We start from the raw sequence: 19528 nt of genomic DNA, 5'->3' as shown, positions 1-19528 counted from the left end.
GGGGCTCGAACACTTGAGGTTGGCGAAGAACCAGGAACCTTCTGTCGTACATCGGGTCGCTGTGCGTCAGAGCCAATTGACGGCACCTAACACTCAGCACAAATGCCTAACGTAGAGCAGCTTGCCCAGTGCGGTGGGCAGTTCGCATTCTTCGGTGGACGGTCCAGCCCCGCCCCCGGGAATCGCCGCTAAGGATTCTGGGACATGTAGTCCTGAGTGTTCTCCGTGGCTCCGTCCAATGCAGCTGCAGAAAAGCGCGCCCCCGTTTTCCTCGCTCAACGGAGGAAAGCAGGGCTTGCAGCCTGGAACTCTGCGCGTCTGAAAGCACTGCGGCTTCGCAAGGTCAGCAGTTCAAAGCCACCGGCAGCTCTGAGTTACATCCTGGGCAATTCCTGGGGACAGTTCCACCCTGTCCTCTCTACGTGTCGCTTTGAGGCGCATTCTTGACGACAGTGCTTTTGATCTGATTTTTGGAGGAGAGAACCGCTTTCTTGCCACTCGGGATTCTGGGTAATTTTCTTTACAGGCCGTCGGCGTCGGAAAGGACGCTTCTGGTCGCTCCCGCTTCTCCTGGGGATTCTGGGAAATGTAGTCCCTTTGGCTGTAGGAGCCTGAGCCCGCGGCCTTCCTACTTTGCAGAGAGGTGAGTGAGCATCGGGACCCCGGGACCCCCCTAAACGTTTATAGCCTGGTTGTGGCATCAGTGTTTACCTGGCTGAATGCATACACCCCGGCAGAGCCTCTTAGCGTTGGGAACAGTTGCTACTTCCTGGGTTGTGCGCGGTTTGGTGTTACCTGGGCTCTGCGCTGCACGACTTGCCAGCCTCTACCTACCCGCCCACATTCTGCCACTTCCTAGCAGCCTAAGGCTAGGCAACAACTTAATCTCCCCGGGCCCCAGTATTATCTTCTTCCTTTTTATGAGAAGCAATCAGATCATGCAAGGAAAAGATTGAGCGTAACAAAGATTGGTAATATTGTTCACTGCCAGTGGAGTGGATTGCAACTCATCGCGACCTCCATAAGGTCTACTATTCTGAAATCTTTGCAGGAGCACATCTCCCCATCTCCATGCACCCCACTTTCTGGCAGCCAAGCACTTAACCCTTACACCCCAAGGCATCTTTTGCTAATGAAAACCAAAAACCGACCCACTGGCATCAAGTCAATTCCTTGTTAGTCTTGTGAGTTGATTATGACTTGTGAGTTGATTATGACTTGTGAGTTGATTATGACTTGTGAGTTGATTATGACTTGTGAGTTGATCGCGACTCGGACAGCCTCATCTTTCTCCCTCTGGACGGCTGGTGGGTTGCACCTGGTGGTTAGCAGTCCGTGCTTTTACCTGACAGTACCACAAGGGTTCCTATCCTCTTAGACTATGTGGGGCCCTGGTGGCACTGTAGGTTAAGCGTTGGGTCAGAGTTCACACCCACCGGAAAGAGGAGGTTCGTTGCTTCTGTAAAGATGTAGGGCCTTGGTAACCCTTGGGAGCCGTTCCACCCTGTCCCATAGGGGCACTGTGAGCTGGAGTCCACTCGATGGCGTGGGTGTTATTACGCAAAAAAGTATCCCATTCTCTCTGGACGCTCCTGAAGTGCCACCAACTCTTCACTCTGCTCCTGGTAGATAAAGGGGACACTGCCTGGACTACTGCTGCCGCGTATTTTAAGAACTGCGTAGCCTTCAGGTGGCCTGACCTCTGTGATTTTTTGCAGACACAGACTCATGGACCCAATAAGCCTCCTTTCCTTCTGCCCCTTGACTTCTCCAAGAAGGTGATTGAAGAGGAGATGAACCCTGGACTTGGGGCAGCAGAGGCCCACTGTTATGAGAACCTAATATCCTCCACTGGTGCTCTTAGAACAAAGTGGGAAAAGATCCTTTGTTCATTAACGAATGTTTCGGCTACGGAAGTGTTCAGGTATTGTTGAATAAGTGGGAGAGCATGTGAGATACACACTGGGCATTAAGAATAGTGATACTAGGTAAACACCGAATGCTAAGGATTATCCTAAGCCTTTCTATAAATAAACATTGCACTTTCCTAAAGGATCAATGGTGTAGTGGGCTACGCACTGAGCTGCCAACTGCTGGGTCAGTGGTTTGAACCCACCAGCTGCTCTGAAGCGGAAAGATGTGGTTGTGTACTCCAGTCTCAGAAACCCAAAGAGCCAATTCTACCCTGTCCTGTAAGGTTGCTATAAGTTGGAATGTAGTTGATGGCAGTGAGTTTGTTTGTTTGTTTTGGAGAGTTGAAAGATCCCGTGAGATGGCTGTTGTGTTCACCTCCGTTTTACATAAGAAGAAACGGAGGCGAGAGTAAACAGAATAGGATAAGACCTTTGGGTTTTACGGTTTCATATACCAAAATCGGAATTAGGAAACAGCATAGAAACACGTCTCTATAAATATTCAGCCACAGGGAAAATGACTTCAGAGAAGTCATTTGGGGCCAGGTGAGAGAGTGTTTCGAAAGCAAAGCTCGTTGGGTTGGGGGGTTTTCTATAGAATGTTCAAAGCAATCCCATTTCCGTTTCTTTCCAGTGAAACTTAGGGTTCTTTCCGGTGAAACTTAGGGTTCTTGTTCCGATTATGGAAGAACTATTTGCACATTGCAGGCAAAAAGACAGATGATTAATTCACGGTTTTCTTGTGGTGGTGGTTAGATGCCAGCCCATAGCGCCCTGTGCACAACAGAACAACGCACCACTCGGCCCTGCTTCATCCTTACAGTGTTATGTTTAGTCCTAGGGTTGCAGCCACTGTGTCCATCCATCTTCTCGAAGGTCTTCTTCATTTTCGCTGCCCTTCTACTTTGCTAAAGCTATCGTTAGGTGCATCAAACCCCAATCCCTACCACCACCCCACTCATGGCTAACCCGTGCACAAGATGGAATTTATGGTTAAATAGATCTTGTAGTGTCCCCGGTCGTAGTTGATTGGTCTTTATTTCTGGGCTCAGAGTCTTTTTAAGATGCCCATGGTCAAGTAAGGAGCTTTGGGGGACACTGTTTGTATTGGACAGGGTTCTCTAGAGAGACAAAGCAGATTGCTAGTAATTATATATAAATATATTTATAAAGATAGATATATAATTCAAGAAATAAACCGTTAAATAATATACAGATAGATAATACAATAAATTAACAGCTAAATTATAAAGCAGTGAGACACTAGCAGTCCTTCAAGTTTTGAGAGCTTCCAGGTGCCAGTCCCCTTCTGTAGAGAGAGCCGGGCTATATATACCCAGGCAGCAAACAGCAAGGCAGGTCCCCAACTGTCATCAACTGTCGGTCCCCAGCTCCAGAGATGAACATTCCAATCGTGTGGACTTAAAGGGATCTCAACTTACAGCGACACAGTCCACAGGCTAGGCATCCCACAGGTAGTGTACCCCTTTAAACTGAGGCACAGAACAACCAAGGTGAGGCTCACCGAGCCATTTATCCCTCTGCCCTTCAGTTAATCCTACTTGTGTTTATTGGCCAGGCTGGCATAATAAACTATAGCACTGTTGAATAGGCGTTAGACTGCTAACCCCCAGGTCCTTGAGTCAGCTGCTCCTCCGGAGAAAGATGAGACTCTGTTCCCGTAAAGGGTTACAGCCTCAGAAACCCTATAACAGTGGTTCTCAACCGTCCTAATGCCACAATCCTTTAATACAGTTCCTCATGTTGCGGTGACACCCCCCCACCCCCAATCACAAAATTATTTTCGTTGCTATGTCATCACTGTCATTTTGCTACTGTGATGAATCGGGCGACCTCTGTGAAAGGGTCATTCGACCCCCAAAGGGGTCGCGACCCACCGGTTGGGAACTGCTGCTGTCTAGGGTCATTCGCTATGGGTCAGAATCAACTCAACAACAGTGGTTATTTTGGTTAGCAAAAATAACAGGGCTTTATTTGATTTTAATTTCGTTACAGAATAGTCTTGTGGGTCGTCTCAAGGAGCCCTGGTGCAATAGTGGTTATACATTGGGCTGAACTCCTGGAGGTCAGCAGTTCAAAACCACCAGCTGCTCGGAGGGAGAGAGCCAGGGCTTTCAGCTCCCATAAAGAGTTAGAGTCTCGGAAACTCACAGGGGCCGTTCTACTCTGTCCTGTAGGGTTGCTATGAGTTGGCATTGAGTTTGGTGTCCTCTTCCGTCTTGCAAAAGCACCAAATTCAGAAGGACCCAAGATCAGAGTTCAGATTTGACAAGGAGGAGGATCGGAAGCAGGGAGGGCAGGGCTGTGTTGCAGAGCAAGGGTGGCCCTCAGCGAGATGAAACCAATTGTGTGTGATGTGTGGACTAGAACAACGGACAGACCGCTCTGTAAACCTTCCTCCAGTTCACCATACAGAGTTTCAAAAGGAACTCAGAAGGCATTCAAATGAAGGCTGGTCCAGAGAGACTCACAGAAGTCAAACATTTCAGAAGTCAAACGGCGATTTTCATAAGACAGTTCCTCTAAAGACACAGCTTTAGAGACACGGAGAACCTTTATGGGAGCAGGTTTCCTGTTACTGAAGAGGGCAGCTTTTCTGCAGCTGCTGAAAAGAAGGTCGCCTGTTTCTTAGGAACTGCAGAAAAGTGTTCTCTCTGCTTTCTACCTACTCATTTAACACCGACAACGATCTAGGTGCTGCTAATCTCCCCATTTTACAGAGCAGAGATTGAGAGACTGAGGCCTTAACCTGCCTGAGAGTTTACAGCTAACACCATGCATCCCCAAGACATCTGGACCCCAGAGACTGTTCTCCTTATCTGGATGTTCTACTCTCCATTTCCACCCTCCACCCCCCTAGACTCAGAGTCAGGCCCTGAGGGCTACAGTGAAAGTGGGTAACAGGGCCTTGCATGTAGCTGGGCAGGTTGTTCCCTGCACAAGGGCTGGAGAGTAAATGAACCCTGCGGTCTAGCTCACGCTCTGTTCATCAATCCCGATGCAGGTGCAGCATTCACAGGACGAAGGCCGATGGGCGAGTGGTTGCCCTCCTCCATCAGCCTCATCGGTTCTTTTCGCCTTCCATAGTTCTGGATTCCCCAGGCCCTGCCCTTGCCCAGAAGGAAGAGGACAACATGACCAAGGTCAAGGTTAGTGGGGCTTTCCTTCCTCCGCTTTTAAGTTGTCCTCTCATTTCCCAAAGATGAGACCACAGCTTGGTTCTCTCTCTTGGGAAGGGTGGAGGAGCTCAATCAGCCTTTGAGGACACGTGTGTCAGAAACTTGCTGTTTTCATAGAGTTGTAAATAAGGCAGGGTCGGAACGTCTGTGTTAGCCCAGGTTGACTACAAAAACAAATTCAGGGTCACTCATCTATGTGTGAGAGAGAGATTTTTATATCAAGAAATAATTATATATCAAGCACACATCCCAGCCCTGTCCAGATCAAGTCCATAAGTCCTATACTACTCCGTAAGTCTGATACTAGTCCATAAATCCCTCCTCAGACTCATGCAGCCACGCACAGTGATGCAGAATGAAGGAAGATCACTGGCCGGTGGATGCAAAGGTTTGTAGATCCAATGGCGGTAGACGCATCTCCAGGGCTCTGGCTGCCATCAGTGTGGCTCGAAGTGGCTTGTCAACAGGAAGGTGAAGCAGAGAGAGTGTGGGGAGGTTCCCAGGACCCTCCTTCTGAGAAGGCCACGCCCACAGGAGGTGCCATCAGGCCGTGACCAGATTGACAGGCTAGACTCCACCCCTTCACTCTATCAAGTTGACATGATCCCTCTCTACTTCAATGCTAGGTTCAAGCATTTGTTGCAGTGGTCACAGACCATATCCACAGAAAAGGGGTGCACTAGGAAGTAGCAGGTTACAGGTCAGGTTCAGAAATAACTCCGGATACAGTTCTTCAAATCAGGACAGCTTTTTCTCAGCACTGTTCACGGACATGTTTCTCTCGGGCCCTTGGCCTCTTGGCTTCACAGCGCTCTGGCCTCTCCCTTTTTTAGCCAGTGTTACGAAGTTCTTTCATCTCTGCTAAGAACGGCCCAGCTCTAGTCCTATCAAATGCCCAGAGGGCGTCCATTCTGCCGGCAAGCCGCCTGCCTGAATGTTCACTGCCTTCTCAATCCATGGCCCAGGAAAGCCACAACCAACACCAGCTCCTGCGGGTCAACTGGTGATCTTTTGTGTCTGCTGCTGCCACCATTTCTCTGTCATTGCTTCTCACCCTCTCTGGGGTTACAACTCTCTCTCTCTCTGCCTTCCGGATCTAGCGGATTCTCACCACAGAAATCCTGGGTGTCTTCTACTCTCAGCTCTGTTCTCTTCGTGGTAGTGAGATCCCTCTTCCTGCCTCTGGGATGGCTTATGTGAAGCCTACTGAGAAGGTAAAGCTGACCTGTTCCCATGTTAAAATTCCATACACCTTATTTGCCTGGTTCCACCACAACACAGGTACCATGGACTTTAGTTCCATTATGAGAATGCTATCCAGTCCCTTTGGTAAGCCATAAGCCGCTCACGTTTTCATAGGCCTGGTGGTGTGCATCACATTGGCCTTCTAACTGCAAGGTCAGCAGTTCGAAACTGCCAGCCACTCCTCAGGAGAAAGACGGAGCTTTCTACTCCCATAAAGAGTTACGGTGAAGGGAGGGAGGGAAGGAGGGGGAAAACTGGGGAGCTGAAACCAAGGGCTCAAGTAGAAAGAAAATGTTTTGAAAATGATGATGGCCAAGACCACACTCCACAGTGGGCTATACCACTTAGTATAGTTCGCTACTATTTTGTGGCCTACATTTAAAAAAAAAAAAAAGAAAATGATGATGGCAACACATGTACAAATGGATGTGCGTATGGATTATAATAAGAGTTGTTCGAGCCCCCAGTAAAATGATAAATATGTAAATAAAATGATAAATAAATAGATAAATAAAATGATAGCTAGGAAAAAAAGTTTGATCCATCAAAAAAAAAAGTTACAATGACAGTCTCAGAAACTCACCGGGGCGGTTCTACCCTGTCCTGTAGGGTCGCTATGAGTCAGAATTCACTTGATGGCAGTGAGTTTTGTGTGTTTGGTTGAGGGACCTTGTTATAAGTTGTCTCTGTGTTTGAAGTTTCAGGAAGCAGTCACGTTGCAGGACGTGGCTGTGATCTTCACCGAGGAGGAGCTGGGGCTGCTGGACCCCGCCCAGAGGAAGCTGTACCAGGACGTGATGCTGGAGAACTTCCGGAACCTGGTGTCCGTGGGTGAGGAAAGGCTCCTTCTCAGCGAACATCAACCTCTGGCAGTGCCTGTGTGTCTTTGAGTGTTCAAGGGTTTGGGGATCTTGCAATCCTTTGCCATTTCTGTACCAGCATGAGACACAGGGATGGTATTGTTCTGGCCCTTTTCCTGATTCCTGGCCACCTCGGGTATAATGGAAGGAAACACTCCCCGGTCCTGCTTCATCCTCGCCATGGTGATGCGTCAGCCCGTGATTGCAGCCACTGTGTCTGTCCGCCTCCTTGAAGGTCTTCCTCATTTTCCCATGGTCCTCTTGGGACTAAGCTGTTGTGGTTGGTTGTCATCTGGCGGCCAGCTTACACACAGCGGAACTAAATGCTGTGCAGTCCTCAACCATCTCCGGGACGCGCTACAGATCACACCAGAGGGCGACAGCGAGTTCTTATTGGCTGATCGTCAGAAGGGTATCCTGGGCCTTCTTTCTTCTCTGTCTTAGTCTGGAAGCGCCCCTGAAACCTGTTCATTGCCCTAACACGACAGACGGGTGGTGGCTGACTGACAGACAATACATACAATGAGGTGGCGTGTTCAGGAATCAGGCTAGGGTCTCCTACAGACTCACTGCCATTGAGTCGATTCTGATGTGCAGTGACCCTGCAGGACAGAGTAGAACTGCCCCTGTGGGCTTCCGAGAGTGTAATTTGTACAGGAACAGAAAGCCTCATCTTTCTTCCTCAAAGCGGCTGGTGGATTCGAACTGCCAACCTTGTGCTGATCAGCCCAGAGCATACACCACCAGGGCTCCCTGGAGTCCACTGCAAAGCCAGTGAGAATCTGGCTGCAGAATCATCAGTGCCTCAGTTCTCTCTCCTAAATTTTACGTCTTGTAAAATGCCATGGCTTGTCTTTTCTCAGTCTCTCAAAAGAACCAAAAACCAAACCACACGTACCACCATCCAGTCGATTCTGACTCATGGCCACCCTGCAGGATGGAGTAGAACTTTCCCTGTGGGTCTCTGAGGCTGTAACTCTCGAGAGTAGAAAGCCTCATCTTTCTCCCTTGGAGCGGCTGGTGATTTCAAACTGCTGACCTGGCGGTCACCCACGACACCAGCAAGTTTCCTGCTCTCAAACTCTAAGTTGTTCCCAATTAGTAAGTCATAAAATACTTTTTGTGAACTGTCCCAGGAATTTCTGATGAAATAAAACAGTCAAAAATTATAAATGCCATTAGCAACAACCATACAGTACAGCAGAAAGCAGGACCTACTGAGGAGCCCTGGTGGTGTGGTGGTTACACATTGGCCTACTAGCCTCAAGGTCAAGAGTTTGAAACCATCAGCTGCTCCTCAAGAGAAAGACAGGGCTTTTGTGTTAGTCCGGGTAGACTAGAGAACCAAATCTAGGGAGGCTCGTATGTGTCAAGAAAGAGCTTTATATAAAAGAACAATTGAATATTGAGAAACATCCCAGCCCAGTCCAGATCAAGTCTATAAGTCTGATATTAGCTCATATGTCTGATACCCATCTATAGATTCCTCTTTAGACTCACGAAACACATGCAAAGATGCAGAAGGCAGGAAGGTTACAGGCCAGTGAGTGGAAAGTCTTGTGGGTCCAGTGGCGGTAGAAACATCTCAGAGCTGGTATGGGTCTCCACATGGCTCCTCCAGCCCCAGGACACTGGCTCCATCAGTGTAGCTCCATCAGGCTCGTCGTGGTCAGCAATGTCTAGCAGGGAGTGCATGTATCTGGCCTCCAGCGAGCTATTTATCTCTGTGGTGTCTCCAAATGAGGTCATCAAGCTGCAACCTGATTGACAGGCTAGATTCCACCCCTTCACAAGTTGACACCAACGGATGTCACTTCCACAGCTTTCTCCTCCCAGAAAGAGTCACAGGCTTGGAAACCCACAGGGGCAGCTCCACCCCTGTCCTAGAGGGTTGTATGAGTCAGCATCAGCTCGATGGCGATAGCAAAGGCTAGCAGGAGAGTCAGGGGAGAGAATACAATGAAAATAAACATCTTCCTCCACACCCCCCAGTAATTTATACTTTGGTCCACGTATCTTGGATCTTTGCGTAAAATATATTTTCTACAGTAGGTCAGGATTGACTAGTTGGCAAGCTCTACTTGTAGCGTCCTGAAGACGATGCAGCCGGAACCACCCGCCGCATTTAGTTCAGTTTACTTCCCAGTGTGTTCATCTGAAGCCTTTGTCCTTGCTTTCTCCCAGGGCCCCAGCCCTTCCCACCAGAGGCACTACCCTCCTTAGAAAGAGAAGACAAGCTCTGGGTGATGAAGTTACCAACCGGAAGAGAGAGCTCTTCAGGTGAGTGCCCTGGGGCTGGTGAAGCCGTGGGGCTTCCGAGCGCCTCCTGTGATGATGGAAGTCAGTGCCTGAGGCCTGGTTTACCGGAGCCTTCCTACGGTTCTCACCCTTCTACCCTGCACGCCTGCGCGCAGAGCGATTCTTTTTCTTTCAGGTCTTAGGTCATGGCCATTCCTCTGCCCCAAACTTGCAACAGCTTCTTGTTTGACTCGGGGTCAAACCCAGCTTATGAGTATTCCCCGATTTGCAATGGGATTCCCTCTCTGTGCTCTGTCATGGTCGCTTTGGACCTGAGCCAAGTCTCTTTCTCCTCTTCCCACCCACCGCCACTGAGTCCATTCCAACACATAGTGACCCGCTGTAGGGTTTCAGAGGCTGGAAATATATATATAAAATCATTTTATTAGGGACTCATACAACTCTTCCCACAATCCATCCATACATCCATTGTGTCAAGCACATTTGTACATTCATCGCCCTCGTCATTCTCAAAACATTTACTCTCCACGTAAGCCCCTGGTATCAGCTCCTCATTTCCCCCCTCCCTCCCCGCACCTCCCTCCCTCAAGAACCCTTGATAATTTATAAATTATTATTTTGTCATATCTTGCTCTGTCCGACATCTCCCTTCACTCACTTTTCTGTTGTCTGTCCCCCAGGGAGGAGCTCACATGTAGAGCCTTGTAATCGGTTTCCCCTTTCCACCCCACTCTCCCTCCACCCTCCCAGCATCGCCACTCTCACCACTGGTCCTGAAGGGATCATCCGTCCTCAGAGGCCGGAAATCTTTTATGGAAGCAGACAGCCTCATTTTTCTCCCTGGGAACAGCTGGAAGGTTGGAACCATCGACCTTACGGTCAGCAGTCCAGTGCTTGCTTGACTGTACTACCAGGGCCCTCTCTCTCTTTAAGTCTCCATTATGATTGTTTAACTTTCTCTCTGGTCGTGTTTTGAACAATGAGCCCTAACAGTGAACATCTGTGGGTGAACATCCGAGAATGATAACATCAACCAGTAACTTGATACAACATTGGATACAGTATGTATGACAATGATAAGATGGGCCAAAAAAACTTAACAAACCAAAGGTCGTTAAGTGAGGTTTGTCACAAGTCCAGTGCGTCGTAAGTTGGGGACTGTGTGGACTTAGAGTGGTGCGCGATGTTCCATGTTGCCCCCCGCCACCCCCCCCCCCCACTTCTTCCCCATCCACTCTGGACTTTCCCCCTTGGCGGTCTGTCCCCGACGAATTTGCCTCATGGCCAGGCCAAGGATGCTCTGTCTCGTCATCTAGTTCTCTTCCCTGCCAGGAATGTTCTTTCACTCGTATATCCTCTTGGCGCCTCCTTCACTTCACTTGGATCTCTTCTTAAACGTAGTATCAGAAGAAGGGCTTCTTAGGACCTCCCTGTTTTTTATTACCTTCGTTTTCCTTTGCCTTGCTCTCTCTTGTTCTGTGTAAACATTGCTTGCCACTGACCACACGAACATGTGATTTTCATCGATTGGCTATCTCACGAACATGTGATTTTCATCGATTGACTATCTCACGAACATGTGATTTTCATCAATTGTCTATCTCACGAACATGTGATTTTCATCGATTGGCTATCTCACGAACATGTGATTTTCATCGATTGGCTATCTCACGAACATGTGATTTTCATCGATTGGCTATCTCACGAACATGTGATTTTCATCGATTGACTATCTCACGAACATGTGATTTTCATCGATGGGCTATCTCACGAACATGTGATTTTCATCGATTGGCTATCTCACGAACATGTGATTTTCATCGATTGGCTATCTCACGAACATGTGATTTTCATTGACTGGATATCTCACTTCATTCCCACTGGCATGTGATCTCGGGGAATTTCTGTCTGTTTTGTTTGTTTCTGTATCCTAACAATCTAAAGCACACCTGGCAGGGGTTCTGACCAAACCAGACTTAATGGCGCTGAGCCAGCTCTGACTCACAGCAAGCCCAGCAGACACAGTAGAACGGCCCTTTCGGGCTCCCGAGACTGTAACTTCTGGGAGTAGAATGCTGTGGTAGTGACATACGTTAGTGTAACTTGACAGGAGGAGAAGGCCTTGTCTTTCTGCCACAGGGTGGCTGGTGGGTCTAAGTGCCTCGTGGTTAGCAGCCCAGCATGGGTCCCACTCCAGCATCAGGGCTCCTCAATGCAGTAAATCCTTGAAGCCTTATTGGGTACCTGCAGTACATTTTACTGAAAAGATCATGGATTCTTTTTCCCATGAATGTTTTTGAAGCCCCCGCATACCTTTTCAATGAATGAGTTCATGGTTTTCTGTTAACCATGAGATATCTAAAGAATGGTGAACAAAACTATGTGGCGAAGTGATCGGCCGGACAAGTGGACCGGGGATTGGCAAGCTGTGGCTCTTGAAGTGGAGTTGAAAATGAAAATACAACGATCCTAGACTTATTTATAAGATTTTTAAAGGCTATTATTCAGCTAATGATGACTTCATTTGGGGGTAAAATTACATTATGGCTCTAGAGTGATTTTTAAATTGTTGTGAGGAACAGGATTGGCTCTTCTGGCTCAAAAGTGAGCTAGACAATTGTTTTATTTCATTTGGGGTTTTTTTTCACCCTCTGATGAATATCTTTTCTGAAGCCGACTGCCACATCTTTCTTTCATGGGGTGGCTAGCGGGTGCAAGCCACTGACCTTACTCTCATGACAGTATTCCCTTTGAAGTGGTAACACCATTGGAATATCATTTCCCCACCTGGCTTTCCTGCAGCCTTCAGAAGTACGTCTTAATTGTTTGGAGGAAGAACCATGCTATAGAATGGAGTTTCTAACGGCCGCTCTTTTATTGACAGGCCCCTTCTAAGAGAAAACGCCTACATTTGACATCAGAAAAGAGAAGATGTCGGGTCCTAACTTTCAAAGGAGTCTTTCAAAGACTTTACCCTGTGGTAGCCATCCACCTCCTCCAGCGAGCTTGAAGAAAGAATGTGACCTATCTTTTCCATCATCCTAATTTAAGAAGATGGTGTATATATAGCAGGACCTTTATCGTTCTATAAAATTCTTTATGAAGCAAAGAGTGAGACGGCCATTGACCCGAGAGACACCTCTTTGAGGAAGCTCCTCACAGCTCTGTCCCTCTGCTTCTTCTCGTCTTACATCCCTTTTCCTTTTCTCCTCTCTTCTATCTGAAACCCATGTGGAGTAGAAAGCCCTGTCTTTTTCCCACAGAGCAGCTGATGGTTTTGAACTGCTAACATTGAAGTGAGCAGCCCAATTCACTTTTTTTCCCCTGGAGATTACAGAAACGTTAGTGACTGTAAAATAATGTATGTTACGGCTGGAACACCCCGCCCCCGCCCCCCTTTTCCAGTTGCTCTGGAATATATTTACCAAGAGGTGGAAGACAACGTTTGGCTTATACTCTTAACTTTGGGTACTGAGATAAGTGTTTTCCTCCCAGACACACCAGGCATTCCAACAAATCCCATGCCTCTAACCATTCCCAGTAGAATAATCCTAGGCAAATGTTGTAAACATTATCTAGGAACATTTTGTCTATAAAGATTTTACTAGGCTTTTGGAGCAGAGCCACTTTATTGAGATTTGTATGTAACAGGGAGAATTATGTGAAAGCTAATTATGAAGCTAATTATGAAACACCTCCTGTAGTAATAGGCAAGGAGCTTATAGCTACAATTTCTAAGATTTTCTGGGAAGTACTTTTTCTGCCGTGCAACCACCAAAGTTCTTACTTATCGCTCACTTGTTGAGTGCGATTCTAAATGGGTCTCATTATTGCTATATGAATGGGTACCTAGTGGACTACTTCTTGGTTTCTGTAGACATGCAAACCCAATAACATGATATTAAAAATGAATTAAAACCTCCTCCTGCATCAATGAAGACTTACACTGTGGGCTTCAGTTTACAATCTTGGAATCTCTGAACAGAGCACTCATTTGCCACTTACCCAAACTCTCTTTATATCCTTTCAGGAGGCAACAATCTACATGAGGTGGAGAGTCTTCGAGAAGTAGGAGTAAGGTACCTGTCACACGGAGAGCTTCTCTGCTTACAAATCTGGCAGCAAGTTTTAAGCGAATTAGCCCGTGCTCAAGAGTCTGCGATGACTCTTCAGGGAACTGTTTCTCAGTTGCCAAAACAAAGTGATGCGCCCTTTAAGGATGGGGAGTTTGGAGAAAGCTTTAATCAGAGTTCACACCTTCAAGTTCAGCAGAATGTCTACAGTGGAGAAAAAGACTTAGTCGGGAAGGAATGTGGTAAAGGTTCCATTTGGAACTCTTGTCTTCAACTGACGCAGAAGCTCCACGCAGGAGACAAGCCATATAAATGCGAAAAATGTGACCACACCTTCCGTCGCTTGTCAAGCCTTCGGGCTCATCAGAGAATCCACAAGCGTGATGCATTGTGGAAGGGGCCACATCCTCTCCAGGATCAGGGAGTCCACAGTGGAGAGGAAACAGACAAATACGAGGAGGCTTGTGGGAAGACGGTCAGGAATAACTCCCTTATGCAAGCTCGCCTGACTTCTCATATGGGAGAGAAATCCTTTACATGTCAGGAATGTGGGGCAAGCTTTCCTCAGAGTTTACATCTTCAGCTCCACCAGAGCATCCACACGACAAAGAAACCTTACACATGCAGTGATTGTGGCAAGGCCTTTGGTTGGCTTTCACGACTCCAGGCTCACCAGCGAATCCACACTGGAGAAAAACCATACAGATGTGATGCGTGTGGCAAGGGCTTTAGTTACAGTTCCTACCTTAACATTCATTGTAGAATCCATACAGGAGAGAAGCCCTATACATGTGAGGAGTGTGGGAAAGGCTTCAGTGTGAGTTCACACCTTCAAGCCCATCAGACAAGCCACACTGGTGAGAAGCCATATAAATGTGGGGAGTGTGGGAAGGGCTTCTGTCGGGCTTCGAATCTCCTAGACCATCAGAGAAGCCACACTGGAGAAAAACCCTATCGATGTGATGCGTGCGGTAAGGGGTTCAGTCGTAGCTCAGATTTCCACATTCACTTTCGGGTTCACACGGGAGAAAAACCCTATAAATGTGAAGAGTGTGGTAAAGGCTTCAGTCAAGCCTCCAATCTGCTGGCTCATCAAAGAGGCCACACCGGGGAGAAGCCTTACAAATGCATTACTTGTGGGAAAGGCTTCAGTCGCAGTTCGGATCTCAACGTGCATTGTAGAATCCACACCGGAGAGAAACCTTATAAATGTGGGGAGTGTGGGAAAGCCTTCAGTCAGTTTTCAAGTCTTCAAGTCCACCAGAGAGTTCACACAAGGGAGAAACCATACCAGTGTGCAGAGTGTGGCAAGGGCTTCAGCGTTGGTTCTCAGCTTCAAGCCCATCAGAGATGCCACACGGGAGAGAAACCATATCAGTGCGGGGAATGTGGGAAGGGTTTCTGCCGGGCCTCAAATTTTCTGGCTCATCGGGGAGTCCACACAGGAGAGAAACCCTACCGGTGTGATGTGTGTGGCAAACGCTTCAGGCAGAGATCCTACCTTCAAGTCCACCAGAGGGTCCACACGGGAGAGAAACCATACAAGTGTGAGGAGTGTGGGAAAGTATTCAGTTGGGGTTCATACCTTCAAGCCCACCAGAGAGTCCACACTGGCGAAAAGCCGTACACATGCAAGGAGTGTGGGAAGGGATTCAGCTGGAGTTCGAGTCTTATCATCCATCAGCGAGTCCATGCGGATGGTATGGCTGATAAAGATTTTCCTTCGTAAGAGATTTCATACGGAAAAGAAGCTCTAAAAAATTATGTATTCTATTACCTCAAAGGGGTGCTGATCTATTCCATCTCTCAGAGCTGTCATAGGACACAAAAACCTTCCTGCATAAAAGAATCACTATTTCAACCACGGGTCAGATGTTACAGTGGTCAGGAGACCACGCAGCAGAGAAGCCTTATGGGAGAGGAGGGAGGGAGGGAGAGAGAGGAGGTATCATGATGTCATCAAGCTCCTTGAAAGCAGCACAGAAGACAAGTCTTAAGAAAAATGGTCTGCTGTGAATTTAACCAAAAGTATAATAATAATGTCAAAATCTCTCTCACTGGAAATAAGCTCCTAATAGTGGAACTTTGTTGACTGCCAAATCTTTTCTGCCTTGCCAGTGCCTAACGTTTTGTAGGTTTTTAGTCATTTGTCAAATGAGTAAAAAAGAGAGCCATCATATTTGAAGTTTGTATTCAGTTTATTTTTCTTAAAAATTGTACTCTGGGAATTCTGCAAGGCTTGGAGATGATTTAAGTTAGTCACATGAACTCACTTTTCCAAGCCTACATGTCCTGTGAATTAGTCAAACTGAAGGTGGCAACATGTAAGTGGGTTCAGAAGTAAATTGGGTTGTGTCCAACAGTTTTGTATACTAATAGTACTTTATGTAATTTGCGTGCAGCAACATGCATTTGCTTCAAGTTTATATCCTCACGAATTTGAACCAATAAATGTAATTTTGTAATCATCAGCCATCTCAATTTTATAATATTCTTATTATGCCAGCAGGTTTCCTTGTACCCATCTCTAGTGAACAAACTCTTCCAGTGGCAACAAGTCTCACAGTTTCTATAACCACAGAAAAGTTAGGCCTGTTTATGGGCTCAGTTTATAACCTTTTGAGCGTCTGAATCCTTTGAATAAAAATATATATGAGAATCTCAATACAGAGGATGCATTTGACAAATTCAACCTTCATTCTTGATAAAAATTTCTCTGTGAGAGAAAAGGCATTTATGAAAATTCTATAAGCTAACTTTTTATTAAGTGATCCTTTGTATGCAGTAAAATGGCCTTTTTGGTAGATGAATCTTAGTTTTGACAGATGTGTATTGTCATGTAACAAGTACCACCGCAAGCATTGAACAGCTCCATCGTTCTCCCTCTACCGTCTGAAGTCCCTCTCTCTTTGACCCGCCATTGGCAACCAATGACTGTATTGTCTGTCTCAGATGCCATATAAACGAAATCATATATGTCGCCCTTTGTGTGTGGCTTCTTTCACTTGTTTGAGAACTTCTGAGATTCATCTGTCTTGTAGTGTTAGTAGTTATCCTCTTGATGCTGCATATTCCTCTGTTGCCTAAAAGCAGGGTTTGTAAAGTCACCAGTTTAAGTACATTTGGGTTCTTTCTAGTGGACAGTTATGAAGAAATGTGCTCCAAGTGTTCACATACCCAGATATATGTCAGATTAGAAGTTTTAAGTGAATAGAATTGCTGGGTTGTAAAGTAAGAGTATTTTAACTTTATGGAAAACTGACTTAAAAAAGATTTACCATTTGGATTTCCCCCATTAGTATATGAGAGTCTCAATTGTTCTTTATCTTCATCAGCACTTTATTTGCTGGGGTTTTGTTTTGATTTTAGCATTTCAAAATCAATTTAAATAATTTATACATCTATTGATAGTTTTATAATGATATCTTAGTTGGCCTTAATTGAAATTTCCCTATTACTGTTAGAAGCAATTACTGGAAGAAAATCAAGGGCCAGCCTGGAGCTTATTTACCTATATGTTGAGCGGCTACATATACGTCATATATAGGATGTCAGTAGCACATGCAGCTCCACGTTTTGTCTTGTTTCCTTTTGCCTCCAAGAGTTACTTTTATCAACTAGTGTTTAAATGCCCCCAAACAAATGGAGAGGGAAGTATGGGTGAAAGAAAGCCCAAGGAGTTTGTCATTGAATTAGAGTAATAGACCCAGGCCATGAGCTAAATGAGGCATTCCAAGCCAAGCCAAGCATAGCCAATGCACAGTGACATGATTGCGCCTCTGATGCATATACATTGGCATGCCCGTTTCTTATGAGAGTCACAGGTATTTTCTTTGTAGATCGTGTAACTGGTTCACTATTTCATATGGCCTTCATGAGATATCACCAGAGCTGGCATCCTAGTTAAGAAAGTCAGTGCTGGCAATTTAAGGTGGTTTTTTTTTTTTTATGGAATCCTGGTGGCATAGTGGGTTCAGTGAGCTGCTAACTGCCAACTCAGTGGTTCGAACCCACCAGTCACTCCCAAGTGAAAAGGGTGAAGCCATCTGCTCCCATAAAGAGTTAAAAGTTTGGAAACCCACAAGAGGCCATTCCACTCCGTTCTATAAGGTTGCTGTGAGTTGGAATCTACTTGATGGCAGTGAGTTGGCTTGGGTTTGGTTCTTCCCTTCTTGGAATATCCATACAGTTGCAGGTATGGGACCAGGTAGTAAGGTTTTTGCTGCCTTCAAAAAGGGACCAGGAATTAGTCAACTTTTAGAACCATTCTATTGGGGGAAGAAAAGCACGCTTTAACAGAGACCTGATATAGGTCTATGACGGGGTCAAGGACCCTCACTTTCCAGTGAGCCCAATTCTGTTATCTTCCCTGGGTGCCAGGCTAGCACCGATTGTGCCCAACAGACAAACAGATCTATTTTGGAAGAAGTAGAGCCGCAATGTTCCGAAGAGGCAAGGATGGCAAGCCTTCACCTCGTTTACTTTGGACACATTGTCAGGAGAGACTAGGCCCTGGAGAAGGATATCATGCTTGGTAAAGTGGAGGGGCAGGGAAAAAAGAGGAAGGCCCTTGACTAGATGGATTGACGTTGTGGCTGCAACAATGGGCTCAAACATATGAACAATTGGGAGGATGGTGCAGGCCCGGGTGGTATTTTGTTCTGTTGTACACGGGACCAGAACCAACTCAGCCCCGCTTAATGCCAATAAATGATTGTCTATCCTATCCATGCTTGAACCCCCTGTTGTTAGGCGCTGTGAAATCACTTACCACTCAGTGACCCTATACACACTAGATTGAAACACTACCTGGCCCTGTGCTGTCCTCCCAGTTGTGATTGAACCCACCAGTGCAGCCATCGTGTCAATCCATGTCACTGAGGGTCTTCCTCTCTTTTGCTGACCTACATACACCAAGCTTCATGTTCTTCTGCAGGGACTGGACTCCCCTGATAACATGCCCAAAGCATGTGAGACGAGGTTTCATCATCCTCGCTTCTAAGAAGCATTCTGGCTGTACTCCTCCCTGTAACGTAGTTTGTTCTTCTGGCAGTCTGTGGAAATTTCCATATTCTTCACCGACACCGTAATTCAAATGCATCAATTCTTCCATGTCTTCTTATCCAGGGTTCAGATTTTATATGCATCCTTTGAGGTGACTGAAAATATCGTCGCCTGGATGGGGCACTCCTTAGTCCTCACACTCACATCTTTGCTCTGTCACACTTTTAAGAGGTCTTGTGCTGAGTTGACCAGTACAACGCGTGGCTTGATATCTTGACTACTGCTTTCATGAGTGTTGATTATGGATCCAAGTAAAATGAAACCCTTTGACACTTTCCATCTTTTTTTTTTTGTGAGTTCTTTTTTTAAAATTTTTTTTATTTTAACAATTTATTGGGGCTCATACAATTCTTTTCACAGTTCATACATATACATACATCAATTGTATAAAGCACATCCGCACAGTCCTTGCCCTAAGACACTTTCCATCTTTATGTATCATGATGTTGTCTGTTGGCCCAGGTGTGAGTGGTTGGGTGATAATCCGTCTTGAAGGCTGTGTAGTCTTTGATCATCCTCCATAAGTGCTTCACGTCCTCTTTCCTTTCAGTAGGCAAAGTTGTGCCATCTGCATATTACAGGCTGTTGAACCTGCTGGGGGAGGTTTTGTTGTGGTTTTTAAATCTTTTTTATAAAAAACACTTTTAACATTGAGGTTTGAAAATTCCTGAAACGTTCATGTGGATGAAGGCCTGGTGCTCTGTCTCACACAGCACTCTACTTTTTCAGCTAGGTTCTATAATTCATGGCAATGACTACTGTGTTAGGCGGGGTACTCTAGAGAAACACAACCAGGATACTTAAGATTTTATATAGATATAGATAGATAGGTTTATACAGCAAGAAGGAATATAACAGCTAATGAGCCCACACAGCAGGACAGAGGGCTCAGTTCAACTCACTTTCGTGGAACA

The 19528-nt window shown here is 46.3% G+C and overlaps 1 protein-coding gene and 1 pseudogene across 2 annotated transcripts; both read left to right on the top strand.

The window, feature by feature from the left end:
• Positions 1 to 270: 270 nt before the first annotated feature.
• LOC142432116 (uncharacterized) lies at positions 271 to 16501 on the top strand. Of its 2 annotated transcripts, none has more exons than XM_075537215.1 (7): positions 271 to 643; positions 1719 to 1924; positions 4939 to 5083; positions 6214 to 6327; positions 7057 to 7189; positions 9403 to 9498; positions 13508 to 16501. In XM_075537215.1, exons 2-7 carry the CDS (start codon positions 1794 to 1796, stop codon positions 15277 to 15279), a joined length of 2391 nt encoding a protein of 796 aa, XP_075393330.1. In that variant the 5' UTR covers positions 271 to 643; positions 1719 to 1793; the 3' UTR covers positions 15280 to 16501. The 2 variants fall into 2 exon arrangements, with proteins under 2 accessions (XP_075393330.1, XP_075393331.1); XM_075537216.1 differs by lacking the exon at positions 13508 to 16501 and adding an exon at positions 12362 to 13498.
• Positions 6639 to 6737, top strand: LOC142432919 (small nucleolar RNA SNORA4; annotated as a pseudogene).
• Positions 16502 to 19528: the final 3027 nt, after the last annotated feature.

This window comes from Tenrec ecaudatus, chromosome 18, assembly GCF_050624435.1.
Source record: "Tenrec ecaudatus isolate mTenEca1 chromosome 18, mTenEca1.hap1, whole genome shotgun sequence".
Taxonomy (NCBI): domain Eukaryota; kingdom Metazoa; phylum Chordata; class Mammalia; order Afrosoricida; family Tenrecidae; genus Tenrec; species Tenrec ecaudatus.
Note: the sequence above shows the minus strand (reverse complement) of the source record. Positions and strands in the feature narration are given on the sequence as shown.

Bases quoted from the DNA above. Each gene is read 5' to 3' on its own strand.
- LOC142432116 (XM_075537215.1), top strand. From the start codon at position 1,794: ATGAACCCTGGACTTGGGGCAGCAGAGGCCCACTGTTATGAGAACCTA. The intron at 7,190-9,402 runs GTGAGGAAAGGC...GCTTTCTCCCAG, and splicing joins CCGGAACCTGGTGTCCGTGG to GGCCCCAGCCCTTCCCACCA. The intron at 9,499-13,507 runs GTGAGTGCCCTG...ATATCCTTTCAG, and splicing joins CGGAAGAGAGAGCTCTTCAG to GAGGCAACAATCTACATGAG.